The sequence below is a fragment of the Solanum lycopersicum genome, chromosome 2 (genome assembly GCF_036512215.1).
Source record: "Solanum lycopersicum chromosome 2, SLM_r2.1".
Taxonomy (NCBI): domain Eukaryota; kingdom Viridiplantae; phylum Streptophyta; class Magnoliopsida; order Solanales; family Solanaceae; genus Solanum; species Solanum lycopersicum.
This window is the reverse complement of record NC_090801.1, coordinates 57,422,490-57,439,829: the sequence shown is the minus strand read 5'-3', so window position 1 is coordinate 57,439,829 and position 17,340 is coordinate 57,422,490. Positions and strand designations below refer to the sequence as shown.

Genomic DNA, 17,340 nt, shown 5'->3' with positions numbered 1-17,340 from the left:
GTGTGTGAAGCTATTACAATATTTTCATCTAAAATATACAAAGATAAAATGAAAATAGAAGATTATGATAAAAGACTATTAGATAGTTGAATATTTTTTTTTGGAAAAAGAGTCTAAAATATTTTAAAGTATTGAAAATGATATAAAAATATTTTCCATCCACCTATTCGTTTCAAAATGTTTTTCTCATTCATTTGTTGACTCGAAAATACCGTTGTCATCCATCTTTGGATTCAAAATTAACCACTTATTTAACAATATTAAATTTAAACTATTTAAATATTTTTTAAAATACTTGGCGCTCAACTATCAGTGGATATTTTAAAAAATATTTAAATAGTTTAAATTTAAAATCGTTAAATAAGTGGTCAATTTTAAACTCAAAGGTGAATGACAATAATATTTTGGAGCCGTTGAAAAAGACATTTTAGAGCCAAAAGGTGGATGGAGAGTAATTTTATACCATTTTCAAAATTTAAAAATATTTTAGGCCCTTTTTTATTTTTTTTAGATTCTACTTATGAAGTTATGTAGCATACATTATTGTTTGTAAGATTAAAAAATGAATCTGTTATTAAAGTAAAATGAAATTCTCTTTTCATGGTAAACAAATTAAATATTTGCTCTCGAATATTTTTTCTCTAGCAGATTTTTTCAATGTACTCTTGCTATATCTGTACTAGATTTTCAATTTTGACTTGCAGCTCCTGGTTCTTTTTGTATTCAACGTAACCATAAGATTATTATATACAATGAAAAGTTTAAATTTATAGTAGAATCATAGTATGGGGCACTGGAAAATAAAGTTTGAAACATATAAAAGTATATCGACCTAACTAATTACATTTTATTACATTAAATTACGTTTCACTTTTAAAAAAATAATGAAGAGCCCGTTCTAGTTAACCATTTGGATACCATTAAAGTGTTCAAAGTTTTTTTTAAACCTGAAATATAGTACTTTATAAATTAAATTTTTATTACATATTTAATAAATACAGATGCTAAAACTATTAATAAACAATTGATACATTTGAAAACAAATGCAAATAAGCTATTTCTCTTAAAATGTAAAGTAAATACATAAATCTCTAATCATGCTAAACACTGATAAATCAAACTAATTAAAGATGTCGCGACAAAATTAAGATTTGGTGTTTTAATTTATTTGTCCATTTCATACTATGATTTTTTTCTTTTTTGGATCATCCAATAATCACTTTTACTTTTATCTCCAAATTGACATGATTTTACCAACTCAACCATTTAAAGAATTTAAATTTATTTAATTAATCTTAATTATAGGTCTGACTCTTCCTTATTATAGTCCTTCGATTCTTATAGTAATTTTTTTTACCTAAATTAAATTATTTTTTTGCTTATTTTTATTTGTTTACCATAACATAAATAGCTATTTATTTTTATTTATATCAAACTAATAAGATCATCTGTGCTTCCCACAAAAATTTAACATTACAAAATTTATAAAATAATACTTAAAACTTATCGGTCATTAAAACTAAAACACTATATTAGATTACATAGCAACAAACATTGATAATGTAAAGGAAAATGAAAATTATTACATCTTATTAGTTATCCTTAATAACATAAGCATAAATTAACGACTATAAATATACATACCATGATATGTAATATAAGCAATAGTATCAGTTAGCCACTCTACAGGAGCAAAAATACGTAAATATTAATTGTGAAGAAGAAGAAGAGCAGGAGAAGGTTCAAAATTTTCGTTATTTTTAAATAAGAGGAAATCCATCTATTTATAGACAACAAAGAATAAAGTGAACAAATATTTATTGTGCCTTATTAGAAAAGTTATAACTCTTCATAAAATCACAGCTCTTCGTAAAATCTCAACTTTTCATTAAAATTAAAATTTTTCATAAAAATCTCAACTCTTCATTAAAATTATAAATTTTCATAAAAATAGTCATATTTTTTCATGATTGGAAAAAAACTATTTTTTGAAAAAATGTCTCCCATCATGTCCAATAGTCATAAAGAATTAAATTGAAATATCAAGTTGGTAGCCAAGGGGTCCACGGCTAACACATCAAAGATGAAGAAATCTCACGTGCCCCAGTTGCCATTGACTCTTCTCTAAAGTTTCAATTTTTACATTATAGAAATTTCTCTCAAAACAAAACAAACTTTGTTTTTGTTTATGTATAGGAAGTTGGTAAACAGCTAGCTCAATTTATACACACATAGTTTTTCTTGTTTATTTTTATGGTACACTATTTTGAATCCCATAGAACTGCCTTAATAGTAATAATTTAAAGCTTTTAGGCTGAATCATTTCTTGGATAGAATTTTAGGTGTACATTTTGTACGTCCAACAGTACTGTATATCACTTGGAGGCTGGAGCTTGAAGAAAAAAAAATGTTGCCACTAAAAAGAGCTGTTCTTTCATGGATTCTTGCAGTGAACTGCTTCATGTTGTTGAGTTTGGGTGACTCAACAAGAGTTGCCCAAGAAGAAGGTAAATTTTATAGCTTTTTTAAGCTTTAGTGGTTGGGTTGTTGAGTGGGTGGTGGTGCATGACGGGTATATGGGATTTTGCTACAAAGTCAAATTTGTGCTAGAAATCAAGAATTTTGAAAAATTTTGAACTTATTTCTTGTTCTTCCTCCTTTTAAGTTAATTTTTTTGAGAGAAGATCAATTTTGAGTCTCTTACTAGAGGAAATATAAAGAACAGAAGGCTCTGATCAGTTAATTTTTCTTGTATTGTAGAAAAAAAATTGGAGCATGCTTACTTAAATAAGCTTCCTTTATGATAGATTCTTACTTCACGGCTGGAAATTTAGACTTGTAAGAACAAAAGACTGGAAATTTAGACTTATAAGGATAAAAGACTGGAAATTTAGACTTATAAGAACAAAAGACTGGAAATTTAGACTTACACAAACAAAAGACTGGAAAAGTTTAGTATTTTGTCTAGGAAATACTGGGAGGGTCTTTCAGAATCAGCCTCTCTACCTCCTCCAGGTAGTGGTAAGGTCTGGTACATTCTACTCTCCCTTCCCCAGACCTTGTGGGATTTCCCTAGGTATGTTGTTGTGTAGGCACTAATGCAATATGGTAAAATAGGGTATTCAAATGATGCAGGGTTCTACACATCTGCTAGGGAAAGTTGCTGCACCTTTGTAGCCTAACTCCAAAATGTTGAACTCAATGGAGAGAAATACAGGATGAGAATATACTAGAAAGGGTATTTGGGGGTTTGTGGGGGGGGGGGGGGGGAGTTTCTGGCCAATTGATCATCAATTCCAAAATGTGGGCAGGGGTGTGGAGCTTCCAGTGTTTTGAAACTTCTGATTTTGTTTGGTGAGATATACTATTTAGGGGTTTTCTGCTTCCCGCACTTGAATAGGACTTTTGCATCTATTTTGTAAGATATGCATCATTTGGCTAACAACCTGTTATTTGGCATATGCTTTGGTAATTTCTCAGTGGACATTATGGAACAAATCGCCACTACAATGGGAGCAACACACTGGAAATTCAATGGTGAATTGTGCCAGATTGAAGCAGTCAGGGTTACAACTGATCTTCCAAGTTGGTCCGAAACTGATGTTGTATGCAACTGCAGTATAGGAAATGATACTGCCTGTCACATAGTAGCTATGTAATTTTTCATCATCTTGCTCGACTTTGGTTATAGCACATTATGTGTTTGGAGAGCCAGCATAGATAATTTGGAGAAAGTAGCTATTAAGTCCCAAGTTACTGATGTTTTGCCATTGCTGTTAGAGAACCCATAACCATGATTTATTAAGTAGTATTAGCATTCCATTTCCTACATCTTTGCTACAATCAAGGGGAGCTAGGTGCACTAATCTCCCACTATTTGTGTTTATGCAAATGCAGCTTGAACTTGTGATCTCCTAGTTACACGTCAACTGCTTTGACATTGCTCCAAGGGAGGCTTCCCTGAAAAAAAGGGAGTTCCATTTTTGTCAAATATATAAGCTGTGCCTTCGCCAAAGATATGTTTTATCTTTATGGCTTGAGATTGTGTACAATTTCATTATATATTTGATAAAATCTTAGGCTTCCTGAGATGTGTGGAGAGCAAGTTGATGTCATTGACTATTTTCACTTTTGTGTGCAAAATATTATTACCTTACCATCTTAGAGTGGTTCCTATCTGTATTATGTGACTATAATTGGTTTCATTTTCTAAACAAGAATAGGATATCTATTCATAATATTTAGATAAACTAAATTACATTGTTGACACTTGAAATTACTTATGCAGTACTCTTAAGGGTATTAATCTTCCTGGCGTTCTTCCACCTGAACTGGTAAAGCTTCCTTACATTCAAAAAGTGTAAGAATCTTTTGAATGCTATTGTCACATTTGCTTTTGTTTCCTGTATAATCTAATTCAATGTTCAAATTTTGATAAGCATAATTAACTGAAATCACATATTCTCAATTTTCAGTGATTTTGCATACAATTACCTCAGTGGTAGTATACCAACTGAATGGGCATCAACCCAGTTAAATTCCATGTAAGCCTACTAAATATATTGTTTAAACAGCTGTTATGAAGGTTGTTAATCATCAATTGTAACTGCAAATTTTTTGATCCAGCTCTGTTCTTGTGAACCGGTTGTCAGGGGAAATACCGAAGGAACTGGGAAACATTACCAGCCTTACCTATATGTATGTATCAGTTTTTGATTATCTAATCTGATTTCCCATCTTCATTTCTTATGTAGCTGTTTGGACACCTTTTGAAGAAAAGTTTATGGAATAATCTTTTGTCCAACTCCAAAATTAAATTTATAAAATTTTCTTTTCAAGTATAATGAATGCAGAGCTTAACAACTTTTATGCTATAGTTTAGTTTTCTCTTTGATGCAGTGTCTGGACATGCGCCTTGTCATTAATCTAAGCATTATCTCATTTTCAGTTCTGCTTATTTCATTATTTTTCCCCAAAGAATTAGCAGTGCACTAATCTATGTAGCAATCTTTGACCAGAAACCTTGAAGGAAACCGATTCTCAGGCATTATTCCTGATGAACTAGGGAAATTGATAAACTTAAAGGCGCTGTAAGACCCTTCTTTTCCTTCTCTCTTTTAGGTCTGTCCATATGAGTTGTGATTCAGGGGGGGATAAATAGATACAATGTCCAATGGAGAAACATGATCTTAATTTCAGGATATTGTCCTCCAACCAACTGGAGGGAGAGCTGCCAGTGTCGCTCTCTGGACTTGTAAATTTAGCAGATTTGTAAGTACATGGTTATAGCATTATTCTTTTAGCTAGTCATTTGAAGACTATGTTTAACAATATTTTGTTTGCAGTAGGATAAGTGATAACAATCTCATTGGACCAATTCCAGATTTTATAGAGAAATGGAAACAACTCACAAAATTGTAAGAATTTCTCTTTTGATAACAGAGGATCTTGAAAGATCTTTGATAGCAGAATAATTTCATTGTCTCAAGTATTTAATTCTTGTTTTGGATAATCAATGAAGAGAGTTGCATGCCACCGGTTTAGAGGGTCCCATTCCATCAAGCATATCTCTTCTCAATATGTTAACCGATCTGTGAGTACAGAACTCTTAAATGTACCTAATCTACTTCTTTCTTTTAGTTTATGGATCTCTTTACTGTATGGAGACTCCTCATGTTTGAGTCACTTATTCAGGAGGATTAGCGACATAAAAGGACCAGTGCATGAATTTCCTCCTCTAATTAACATGACAGACCTAGAGAGACTGTAAGTTGCTGGGAGTTCATTCCAAATTATTATTGGCATGGATCTTTTCTTAGTGCTGTTTAATCATTGGATTCAGGGTACTGAGAAACTGCAACCTTTCGGGAGTAATTCCAGTATATATTTGGAAACTGAAAACTATACAAACATTGTAAGTAGTTCACTTATAATTTTGCAAAAATGAGTGCTCTTTTATCTGCATTACGCTTTATCCTTACATATCTGATGTTAAACTTCGTGTCCACATGCTATAGGCATGAACAGTGCTGACAGTGGAACATTTGTACTTGTAGCTGGACTTTCCACTTGGCCTTAAAAGACTTATTATAAACCCGAAGTTCTCACCTTATAAGTAAACACTTCTTTTCTTCCAATCCACCAATATGGTTCTTTCTTGTTAAGGTTCTCATAATTACCTCTTCTGAAGAAGTACTTGTAGTGGTGAAAATTCCCAAATGATGGCCTCTAGAGGAGGCTTTTTTTGTAAACCTCAAATCTAATGACTAAACACCTAAAATGTTGAATGATGTCTATCTTATCATACTCCCTCCATTCCAAAATAAATGGTATTATTAGCTTTTCATTTTGTTTCAAAAATAAATGGTGTTTTATATAATCAAGAAGACATTAATGATGTTTGTTTCAAAATAAATGGTCTTTTATATAATCAAGAAGACATTAATGATGTTCTTCCAATTTCACCGTTATATAAATAAAGAAAGTTTTACATAACAAAGGAACTACTAAAGAGCTACATCTTTTTCAAGGTATTTATTAAGGATAAGTTAGTAAAAACACATTTTATTTTATAGGAATGAGTAGTTTCTTAAGGGGTGTGCCCAAGCTAAAAACCCCCTTATTTTAGAACGGAGGGAGTATGTGGCTCACGTAGCCCAAGGGGCTTCAGACAATGCTTGACATTTGAACTTGAAAGACTTTGGCTTATGATTTTACTTTTCACCTCTTGGGACTTCAACCCAAATTGAGACAAAACAGAATAGAAGTAGTGTATAAGCTGGTTATTCTATCTTCTTCTGGATTGTCCGTGAATTCTCATTTCCTGCATTAAAAAGAATGGAACAAGTCAAGGCTGTTCAGTATACAGAACTCACAAGGCATCATAGAGCTATCTTCTTTATATTTTCTAGTGGCAGAGATTTAAAAATCATCAAATTCATTGTAGGTAAATAATAATGAGAAGCAAAATGCAAAAATAGAATCAAGAAACCAAAAATTCAGGATCAAACACCTTAATACAATTGCCTCTCCTGTCAGCTAGTGAATATTCCCAATTCTAACAGCCATAGTTGCTGGCTCTGGAATACAAAGGCCCAGTTTACTAATTTATGGGGATTCTTTATAGCTTGATAGCTTTGATTTTGATTCGATAGAAGTTGAATCACATGTATAACAATCATCATAGATGTGAACCACAATCCATAAACTTTGTGAACCATGGTGAATAAGTATCTAAGATTGAAGGTGTTGTTGAAAGGAAAAAAAGAGTGTTCATCATCCTTACCAATAATTAAAAAAAACAACAGAAGTGTTCATCGACTTTGTGTTGATTTTTTTATTTGAGCTACACTAATGTCAGAACTATTTCTGTAACTCAGAGTGGAAAAGGGAATCAAAATATCTTACTTCAGTGTAAAATGAGAGTAGATACAAGCTTTTGTATTTATACTAGAGCTACTACACATACACCTACATCCAGCTCATCATTTATTAGTTATTGATCCTAACAGAATCTGATTATTCCTAGCTAACTTTATTAGCTAACTATCATTATTCCACCAACTAACTTCAATACTTTGTTTCCTATTCTTTGCCTTTGATCTGTTTAATACACTGTCATCTCTCATCTTATTTTGTAAGGTACTATGGCATTCATGTAACTCTAGCAAGGTTTATGATATATAAATTGGGCCTCCTCCTTTGCCCCTTCATGAGACTCCAGACAGAAAACCACTTCTTATTTCTTGTGTTCTATGTTTGAACTTACTGCAGGGATGTTAGTTTCAATAAGCTCATTGGAACGATTCCGGATGACATTAGTGCAAGAAGTATGCTTAAATTTGTGTGAGTATACTGCAAGTTTTTTTTCTCTAAAATACTCTTAAGATGGTATTATTATTATTTTCAACAATGCAGGGAAATCTACATTCACTTTTTTCCGCATTATAGTTATTTAACTGTGATACTGCTTAAATAGGTTTTTATCTGGTAACATGCTCAGTGGAGATATACCTGCCTCAATCTTGAACAACGGAATAAATGTGTACGTGTAATATCATCTTTATTCTCTTTTATAAAATATTTGTGCTTCACATTGTCTTGAAATGAAAGTGTAAACACTTCCATGCCATCATATATGCAGAGTTTCTCAGAGACAGTTAAATTGAAATCCAGGGAAATTTTTGACTTTTATTTAGTGTGTGTAGTTCTACAGTTTCTTTGTCTTTTTCACCTCTAAAATGTTAATATATTGCATTCTTATCATTATAGTACTCCGGATTATGACTTCTAAGAATTCAAATTGCATGTACAGCGATCTTTCCTACAATAACTTTACTTGGCAAGGCCCTCAACAACCAGCTTGTCGGCAAAATACGTCAGTGAATCCTTCTGTTTGTTTCTCATTCATGTTTTTAGTGACAATGTATCTTATGGTTCTGATAATTGGTCCCTTGACAGGAATTATTACATAAACCTGTACAGGAGCTCTGCAGTTGCAGGGACTCTGTAAGATGGATCTTCTCATTCTTTTTGTTTCTCATATTAGCTTTTACAGCTAACTAAATGAATAAATGAGTGCTTTACTTTGAGATTTGTTTCTTTACTTCTGAGCATATATCTAAGGCCAATTACTCTTTTGCTTTCTTCTACAGTAAGAATGTTCTTCCGTGTACAGAGGATTTAACTTGTCCAAGATGTAAGTATATTTGTGCTCACTGACATTTTATCAAGGTATACATAAGAAAGAACAATTCTCTTCATATACGATATTGCAGTTCTTTTGTGTTTCCTCATCTTCCTTTCCTCCATTTCTAATATTTAAACCAGTTATAGAACCAAAGAAGTGCGTGTGGTGGTGGTGTTTGTGGTAGGGGTGTGGTGGTCTGGCAATTAGGAAATTGAAGATGCATGATAAGAGTCTCCTCTTTAAATGATTTTGGAGATATCTGAGAGGAACACAACACGCTGCAGAAAGCATTCAAAGATGCAAAGTAAGAGCGAAGGAGAGTTGGTGCAAGGATAAGAGGTTTATGGGATAAATTCATGACTTACACAGAGTTCAAGTCTGGCAATGGAAGGATTATAAGATTCTGTTAGATACTTGGCAAGGATATATCACTCTGCGAGCAATTCACAAATTTGTTAAATTTTACAGCTTTTCCTTATCTCAGTTTCTAAATGAGTATCGGTGTATGGATGTTAAATTTGGAAGAAATTGCCAGGATTGTTGGGGGACAGCAGGACTATTTTGTTGTCGAATTGGAGGAGAAGGAATGGTTGCAGGAGCAGAGGATTATCTGAGATGGACAGTAGGTGAGGGTTTGTTTCTGTAAAAGGAGCATATAAGGCCTTATGCCCTTATCTGGCTGTGTAGACGGTATCATCCATTGGCCAGGGGACCTGTTGTGGGGAAAGAGAGCTCATCTATAATCATTGTGCTTTTGGTGGACTGCAGTTTACGAGGCTTGTAATTTATGAAATCACCATATGCAACAGGTGCTACATGTGAGAAATGACAATGTGGATCATATGGTTTTACACTTCTGTAGCTGATGAGGTTTGTAGTATATTTTCTAGATCCTACCAATTGATTCCCAAATCTCTGACACAATTCTTATTCAGTTGGAAATGGAGAAAGAATTAAGGAACCAATAGAAGTTTCTAGAACATGGTTCATCTTTGCGTAATGTCTTATGTGGGTAATCTGGAGAGAGAAGAACATCAGAAGGACATAAAAACTTTAATCCACAGTTAATATACCTGTTTAGCTTTTAAATTTCTGGTGCAAGCTTACTTCCTTTGATGACAGATGCACTTTTGGAGTGTGTTGACTCTTTACCTTTGAAAAGGGACTATAGCTTTAAGTTAATGTAATATTACATGCATCCACTAAATGCACTTTAATCTATAATGTATTATGTCTGTACTAATATCAAAAAGAAGAAAATAAATTATTTAGAAGTGATTCTCCAAAGTACACGTGCAGAAAAACATACCAATACATTAAAAAGAATAGCTGACAGATATTGTCTGCAAGTTAGCAAAGAATGTGCTGTCAGTTATAAATATCTCTATTCTGGACCTACAGTCTTGAGATCATGTATCCTACTGAAGGCTTGTTATTAGATTTTTAACAACTGACATTTAGATGTATCTATGCATAGCAAATTTGGTAGTCCTTGCTGCCTGTGGTAATAAGGGTCTATGTGAAAATTGTTTCTAGATCTCTCTTTCTAACCATGCTAGTCCATTTGGTTACATGGCAGATGAGTGTTCCTTGCATGTGAATTGTGGAGGAAATGATGTTGCTATTACAGAAAACAACAGGCTTATTGATTTTGTCGGAGATGCTCATGTTGAAGGTGGTTCTGCAAGAAATTTCCGCAGTGATAATTACTGGGGATTTAGTAGCACCGGAGACTTCATGGATGATGATAATGATCAGAATACACGTTTTATTGAGACTATACCATCAACTGACCTGCCTGAACTGTATAGTAGAGCAAGGGTTTCTCCACTTTCACTTACTTATTTCCATTATTGCTTGGAGAATGGGAGTTACAATGTTAGTCTGCACTTTGCTGAGATAATATTTAAAAACGACAGTACATATAACAGTCTCGGAAGGCGCATTTTTGATATATATATCCAGGTGCTTATCCTGAATGATGAAGTTCCTTTAGAGTTATTAGCTGATTCACATTCTGAATGACCGTCTTTTGATTTTAGGAGAAACTAGTGTGGAAAGACTTCAATATTGAAGAGGAAGCTCTTGGAGTCCTAAGGCCTGTGATCAGATACTTTAATGCTACTGTAACAGATAGTGTCTTGGAGATCCGATTTTATTGGGCTGGCAAGGGCACTGCCCGCATTCCTTTTAGGGGACATTATGGTTCACTCATATCAGCTATCTCAGTTGACTCAAGTATGTATCTACTTACTTTTTATATTTTTGGGTGGATTTACAGGGATTGTTTGACTTCCGACTCGTACTTTTTCCCTATCTTCTTTTTGATAACATACTTTTTCCTTCTCTTCTTTCTACATTTGGTTTTATCTCATGCATGCACGTGAAAGAGGTCAATTCATAACTGCAGAACTGTGTGTCTATCTATCAATTCTTTTTCGTACTCGAGCCGTTACCGTTAAGTTACTTTATGGTATATTCGCAGTAACTGTGATGAGAGTCATATTATAGCCTATAGGACCTGTGGGCTCATGATGTAACTCAGTCTTCCTGTTATCTATCTCCTTTGTCCGATTTTGTATAGTCTACTGTATTTTACAGAATTCAATTAAAAAATTAGTTGAATGAATTATTTTATTCAGGGTGCAGTCGATATAAGTGAAATGATGTGAATCTTAAAATAGTGTATTAGTAGTATTAAATAATGAGAGGAGTTTGTATATCAGTTTGACTTTAGAATTTGTCGATTTTTCCATGTAAGGAAAGAGTTCCATTTTCTGGAATGTAAAAAAAAGATAGTAGGTGAAGACAAATGAAATGAAGTTCAAGAGAAATTGGACAAGAGTAAATCTTTTCTTGTTGTCATGAACTTGCAAGAAAATGACTTTTGGTGTTCCCCTTGCACGTTTCTCATTTTATCCCGCTGTCCTCATCTTTCCAAGAAACTGCTACTTCATTCAAAATTATGGTAAAATAGAAATGGAGAAATATATTCTTATTCATCATTTTGGTGCAATAATTAGCGCTTAAGGAAGTTTCTAAGCATGAGGAAAAATGAAGGGGAAAATGTCTGAAATATCAAATTTGCCGTAACAATACCGAACTTTGAACAAGAACTTTTACCCCTGAACTATTTAATAGTGTATTTTAAAGGTACATATGTGCCCGCGTGGACATCATAAATACTGCATTATTATAAATAGCAATGTGTCCACGTGGGCACATATATAAAGGTCCTCCATAAAGTTTGGTACCGTAACAACAATTTCAGCCAAAGTTATATTTTTTCAGACCCTTTTCCCAAAAAATAAATTCACAGCATTTGGCAAGTGGAGATGCCAATAAGGCTTGTAAATGGAACCATAGCTTGGATCGAAGCCCTGATCTATGCTCGAGTTGGAGGATGGTTCTGTTGATAGATGGCTTTTGTAAAGCATGACGCTTCTTCAGAGTCTTTTAAATGAATGTTGACCTGCATTAATGGTTCTGCTCACTTTGCTGCTCTGATTTACCCTTTTTTCATTTTCTTTTGGTACAGCTTTCAAGTTCTGTTCAAACAAGGACAGAAAGACCACAATAGTTTATGTTATTGTTGGAGTTTTGGCTGCATGTATCACGTTTTTTGTACTGAGCATACTTTGGTGGAGAGGCTGTCTATGTAGAAAAAGTAAAAGAAGAGGTGAGCTTGAGAAGTTTTTAAATTGCAAATTTAAATAGTAGTTATTAATCTACTTTTCGGTGGATTTTGTTGAATGCAATCCACTGTATATACAAAAGTGATCAAAATACAAACATGCATGATTAATCATATTGAAGGTCTTGAAATCCAAAGTCTTGTTTAATGTGATAGCTTAACACATTGATTGACCGACGAGATTCATTATTTTATGAAAGTCTAGGAGACTCATCATTATTGTAATCATTATTGTATAAAATCTAGAAACACCTTAATTAATGCTAGTAGCAAATCTTACTGATACATGAATTTTAAGAACAGTAGGTATTTGTGTAAGAGTTTAGGAGCAGTGGGGTTTACCATTTCAAGAATTTGATAGCCATGTCAATGCTAATGCAATGATAAGAATTTATTTATCACAGGAGAACACAAAATTCCGTAACTCATCTCTACTTATTTTTTGGACAGATCTCAATGGTGTAGAGCTGCAGATGGTTTGTTTTACTCTGAGACAAATAAAAACTGCCACTAGAAATTTTGATGCTTCAAACAAGATTGGCGAAGGTGGTTTTGGTCCTGTTTACAAGGTATGCTAATAATTGGAGACTAGTGATTTTTCTTTTACTTGTACATCATGTCACATTGTACCTCTGCCTACGAGAACCTTCAATTCTATTTACCCAAACCTTTTGAGTTTGATCATGGAAATACATAATGTGGCTCATAATTCATCTGTCTTTAGCTGCTGCCCTCTGGTTCTATCCTCTTACCCCGTGGTATCTAACAACTGATTTCATGTAGGGTCAATTACTTGATGGTACATTAGTTGCAGTGAAGCAGCTCTCCTCTCAATCAAAGCAAGGCAACCGTGAATTCTTGAATGAGATTAGCACGATATCCTGTTTGCAACACCCCAATCTGGTTAAGCTTCTTGGGTGCTGTATTGAAGCAGACCAGTTACTGCTTGTATATGAATACTTAGATAACAATAGCCTTGCGAGCGTTTTGTTTGGTAATTACTCCGTGTCCTCTTTATGTATAAATCTAGTTATCCTCTGGGTCAAGATTTTCAGTGGTTAATTTTCTGGTTCAGAGAACAGTCGGTTGAATCTGGATTGGCCTACAAGGTTTAGGATCTGTCTCGGAATAGCTAGAGGTCTAGCTTTTCTACATGAGGAATCAAGCGTAAAAATTGTACATCGGGACATCAAAGCTACCAATGTGCTTCTGGATGGACAGCTCAATCCCAAAATCTCCGACTTTGGACTAGCTAGACTCACTGAAGAAGAGAAGACCCATATTAGTACTCGAGTTGCTGGAACAATGTAAGGTCACTGCTTTTCCAGCTAGAAGTCTTAAGTATTTTAAGTTGACAAACCTTCTAATCTCAACACCTGCAGAGGATACATGGCACCAGAATATGCACTCTGGGGTTATTTGACTGACAAGGCAGATGTTTACAGCTTTGGAGTTGTACTTTTGGAAACTGTCAGTGGAAAGAACAACAACAACTACATGCCAAGCCACACCAGCATTTGTCTCTTAGATTGGGTATAAATCTGATCCCTGTTTGCTTGTTCTTTCTCTCTTATCAAGGCTCAGCTTAAATTTTTCGATGGCAATATAAAGATCTACCAATTCTTTCTTCATTTTTCACTCTTACATTGAAATTACTGGCTGTGCCTGAAAAGCTACACTGTTACAGGCCTGTCACTTGCAACAAAGTGGGAGTATAGAGGAGCTCATTGATCAGAGATTGGGGTCTGATATTAATAAAGACGAAGTGGAAAAAATAGTAAAAGTGGCACTCTTGTGCACTAGTGCCACTCCCTCACTCAGGCCTATCATGTCTGAGGTAGTGTCTATGCTTGAAGGACGAATTGCTATCCCAGATGAAATTCCAGAGGCAAGTACTTATTCCAATGATCTGAGGTTTAAAGCCATGAAAGATTTTCATCAAGAGAGGCAAAATCAGAAGCTAATTGAAACCCAAACTCAAAACACCCTAACTATCCGAACTGACATGGGCTCTTCTTCTGCATCTACTACTAATATGTTCGATTAAGTTCAGTTTCAAGATCAAACAGACACTATAATCTCCTTTCATCCATGGTAAGCCTGGATCATTCAAACTTCTTGTGTTCTTGAGGGTACTCGACCACCTCCATGTGTATTTATACTTTGTAATTAAGCAATTTGTTCAATTTTTTATATCAGGCTTGCTGTATAATGTAAATACATGTTCCAGTTTTGAAGGCTAAGGATGCAACACTTTTTTCTTCTGCTACTGCACTTTTGAAACATGAAAACTTTTTGTTACACTGAATTCAGCTACATTGTTGCTATCACACTTTACAGGACCTGAAAATGCAGCAGCAGTCTCCACTATGTTTCTCGAACTCTCCAAAAACTTTATCACACCCGTGTCAAATCCATCTGACACGCAATCATCGATATTTTTAAAGTATCCCAGAAACATGATCATCTAAATTCTCATCTCTGATCACACCATCAATACCAGTTTTCCCATTTTCCCTTATAAAGCTACCATCGGTACCAACATTCTGCCATGTAAGCAACCTCCATGTAATTTCTTAGATTACATAGCTTTGTAATCTCTTGTTGTTGATGTTCAAAGTTTAATAAAGAATAAAGTGGTTTTTATCTTTGTGAGTTAGGGTTTTTCGCGATAAAATATTGTATGATTATTTTATTTACTTCACAAAACGCAACTGCTGTAATTTCTCAAAGGAACATATAGAATAAACTTGTTCCTAAGGCGAATTTAGGGGTCAGAATTTCAATAAAAAAAGATAAAATGCTTTTAGAATATTATTGATCGTTTCGAACGACACATACATCCACTGAACTTTAAAAAAATATATATTACTCAAAAGAACTTAACATCACAAATAGAGCTAGAGTTCTATTTACGATAGAAAGCACTGACCTTGGATCTATCTAGCTCTACCCTGCCAGGCAACATGGAGTAGATTGGAGTAAACAAAACATGATGAACGTAAATACTAATTATTTAATAATATCATACTGTAATTGTTTTTGTTAACGTAAACAAAAAGATTACCAACTAAAGCAATATTTGGTGATATGCATGTTTTATATATTTATTCAAGAAAAAGTCAAAGGTCCCCCAATTGAAAAGTTTCAAACCGTTGTTTTATGAGTTTGATAGTGGCCAGATTTTTTTTTTTTATAGAAAACGAAATATATTCTCACTTTTTTAATATAATATAATATATACTAAAAGAAAGTCTTTAAAATTGGTCTCTTGAAAATCATAGTCAGACATTCAAAACAGGGCAACTCACAACCAAAAAAAGAGAAAAATAATAAAAGTAAAAAAGCAAAAAGAGATGAAAGAACACAAGTTGAATTAATAATTAGTATAAATATGAACTTTAGTGTCTTAATTAAGTAAGTTTTAACTAAATGATGTAAAAGTAGGTACCGGCTGCCAACTGTCATGCTTATCTTATTTTAAAACAAAATAAAAATTATATCTTCAGATATATTTTTATCATTAATAGTGTCATTAGTGTGAAACCAATTAGAACCATTTCTAGATTAGCTTCATGCATACTCCTCCATCCATATTATTTGATTCCACTTGGCCTGTTTACACTCAAATTAACTTTATTAATGATATTATAGAATATAAGATTTAATTATTATTAGTTCTTATTTAATACTGTACTAAAAATTAGATGCCATAAAAAAGTGATAACATTATTTTGATTATATAGATAAATAAAATAAAATAACTATTTTTAATATAACGGATTAACGATAACGACACGTGGACTGTTCTAATACTTCATCTTTTTTTACCAGCGTGCACCTTCTCTACATTTGTCAAAACAGGATAAGGGAAATAGTTTATGAAAAAATAAGTGAGCTTTTAATAGTTAAAGAAAAGTACGATCAAAACAGAGTAAGAAAAAACTCTTTAAAAATATATTAATTTTGATAATGTTACGATATCAAATTATTAAATAGTTTGATAATATCTTTAAAATATACAATTATATAGTGTAAGAATAATTTTTTTTTAAGAGTTTGATAAATTTTATAATAATTTTAATAAAAATTTGAATATATTTCAATTTTTTTTTAAAAAAAAATGTCATAATTGAAATAAACATTATTATGATTTATTTATGAGGGTAGAGTGTGGGGTATGGCGGGAGGTGGCCTGTTGGTATGGGAGCCTAAGGAGTTAAATGAGGGGGCGAAAATATATCAAAATATCTTTTTAAACTGTGATTTTAATTATATTATATAAGTTGTCTAAAAAAAGAATAAAAAATTTTAAAAGAAGAAAATTAAAATGAACTTAAAAAAGAGTAATATAAATCAATTGAAATGGAGGACTGCTATATAATGCTTTTATATATATATATATATATATATATATATATATATATATATATATATATATTTTTTTTTTAATTTATGTGGCGCCACTTAATTTTAAGAGTCAAATAATTTAATTTTTATTATAAATTTAAGCATGAAAATGTTATCTTAAAAGTAAATAAATGAAATTACATACTTGAAAACTAAGTAGAAATATAGTAAGTCGCAATAATTATAACTCAAATTATTTAAAAGATTTAATTAAAGAAAAACTTATCTAAATATCAAAATTTGAAATATATCATATATATTGAAACTAAGAAATTAATAATATACTACTCCCTTTGTTTAAAAAAAGAATGACCTCATTTTCTTTTTAATCTATTCCAAAAAAGAATAACTTTTTCTTTTAACAACATTTTATTACTTTAACTTCAACTTTCTACGTGACATGTTTTAGAATCACAAGATTAAAATACATTTGTGTACATTTGACATAATTTTAATTTAGAATTACAAAATTTAATTTTTTTTCTTTTTTTAAATTTCATTCAAAATTAAACTATAACATTCTTTTTGAAATAGAGGGAGCCCGTTT

General features: G+C 32.7%; 1 protein-coding gene across 2 annotated transcripts; it reads left to right on the top strand.

The window, feature by feature from the left end:
* The first annotated feature begins 2,085 nt into the window (after positions 1-2,085).
* LOC104645872 (probable LRR receptor-like serine/threonine-protein kinase RFK1) lies at positions 2,086-14,652 on the top strand. Of its 2 annotated transcripts, none has more exons than XR_011214740.1 (24): positions 2,086-2,507; positions 3,481-3,655; positions 4,289-4,360; positions 4,476-4,544; positions 4,627-4,698; positions 5,019-5,090; positions 5,200-5,271; positions 5,346-5,417; positions 5,522-5,593; positions 5,695-5,766; positions 5,843-5,914; positions 7,774-7,845; positions 7,979-8,044; positions 8,315-8,377; positions 8,461-8,508; positions 8,655-8,698; positions 10,269-10,654; positions 10,732-10,927; positions 12,228-12,368; positions 12,834-12,952; positions 13,167-13,377; positions 13,459-13,695; positions 13,766-13,916; positions 14,071-14,652. XR_011214740.1 is itself a non-coding variant. In XM_010318563.4 (24 exons), the coding sequence occupies exons 1-24, from the start codon at positions 2,408-2,410 to the stop codon at positions 14,428-14,430; spliced, it is 3,009 nt and encodes a 1,002-aa protein (XP_010316865.1). In that variant the 5' UTR covers positions 2,086-2,407; the 3' UTR covers positions 14,431-14,652. The 2 variants fall into 2 exon arrangements, 1 of the variants encoding a protein (XP_010316865.1); XM_010318563.4 differs by having other exon boundaries at positions 13,459-13,690.
* Positions 14,653-17,340: the final 2,688 nt, after the last annotated feature.

Bases quoted from the DNA above. Each gene is read 5' to 3' on its own strand.
- LOC104645872 (XM_010318563.4), top strand. From the start codon at position 2,408: ATGTTGCCACTAAAAAGAGCTGTTCTTTCATGGATTCTTGCAGTGAAC. The intron at 7,846-7,978 runs GTGAGTATACTG...CTGCTTAAATAG, and splicing joins AGAAGTATGCTTAAATTTGT to GTTTTTATCTGGTAACATGC. The intron at 12,369-12,833 runs GTGAGCTTGAGA...TTTTTTGGACAG, and splicing joins TAGAAAAAGTAAAAGAAGAG to ATCTCAATGGTGTAGAGCTG.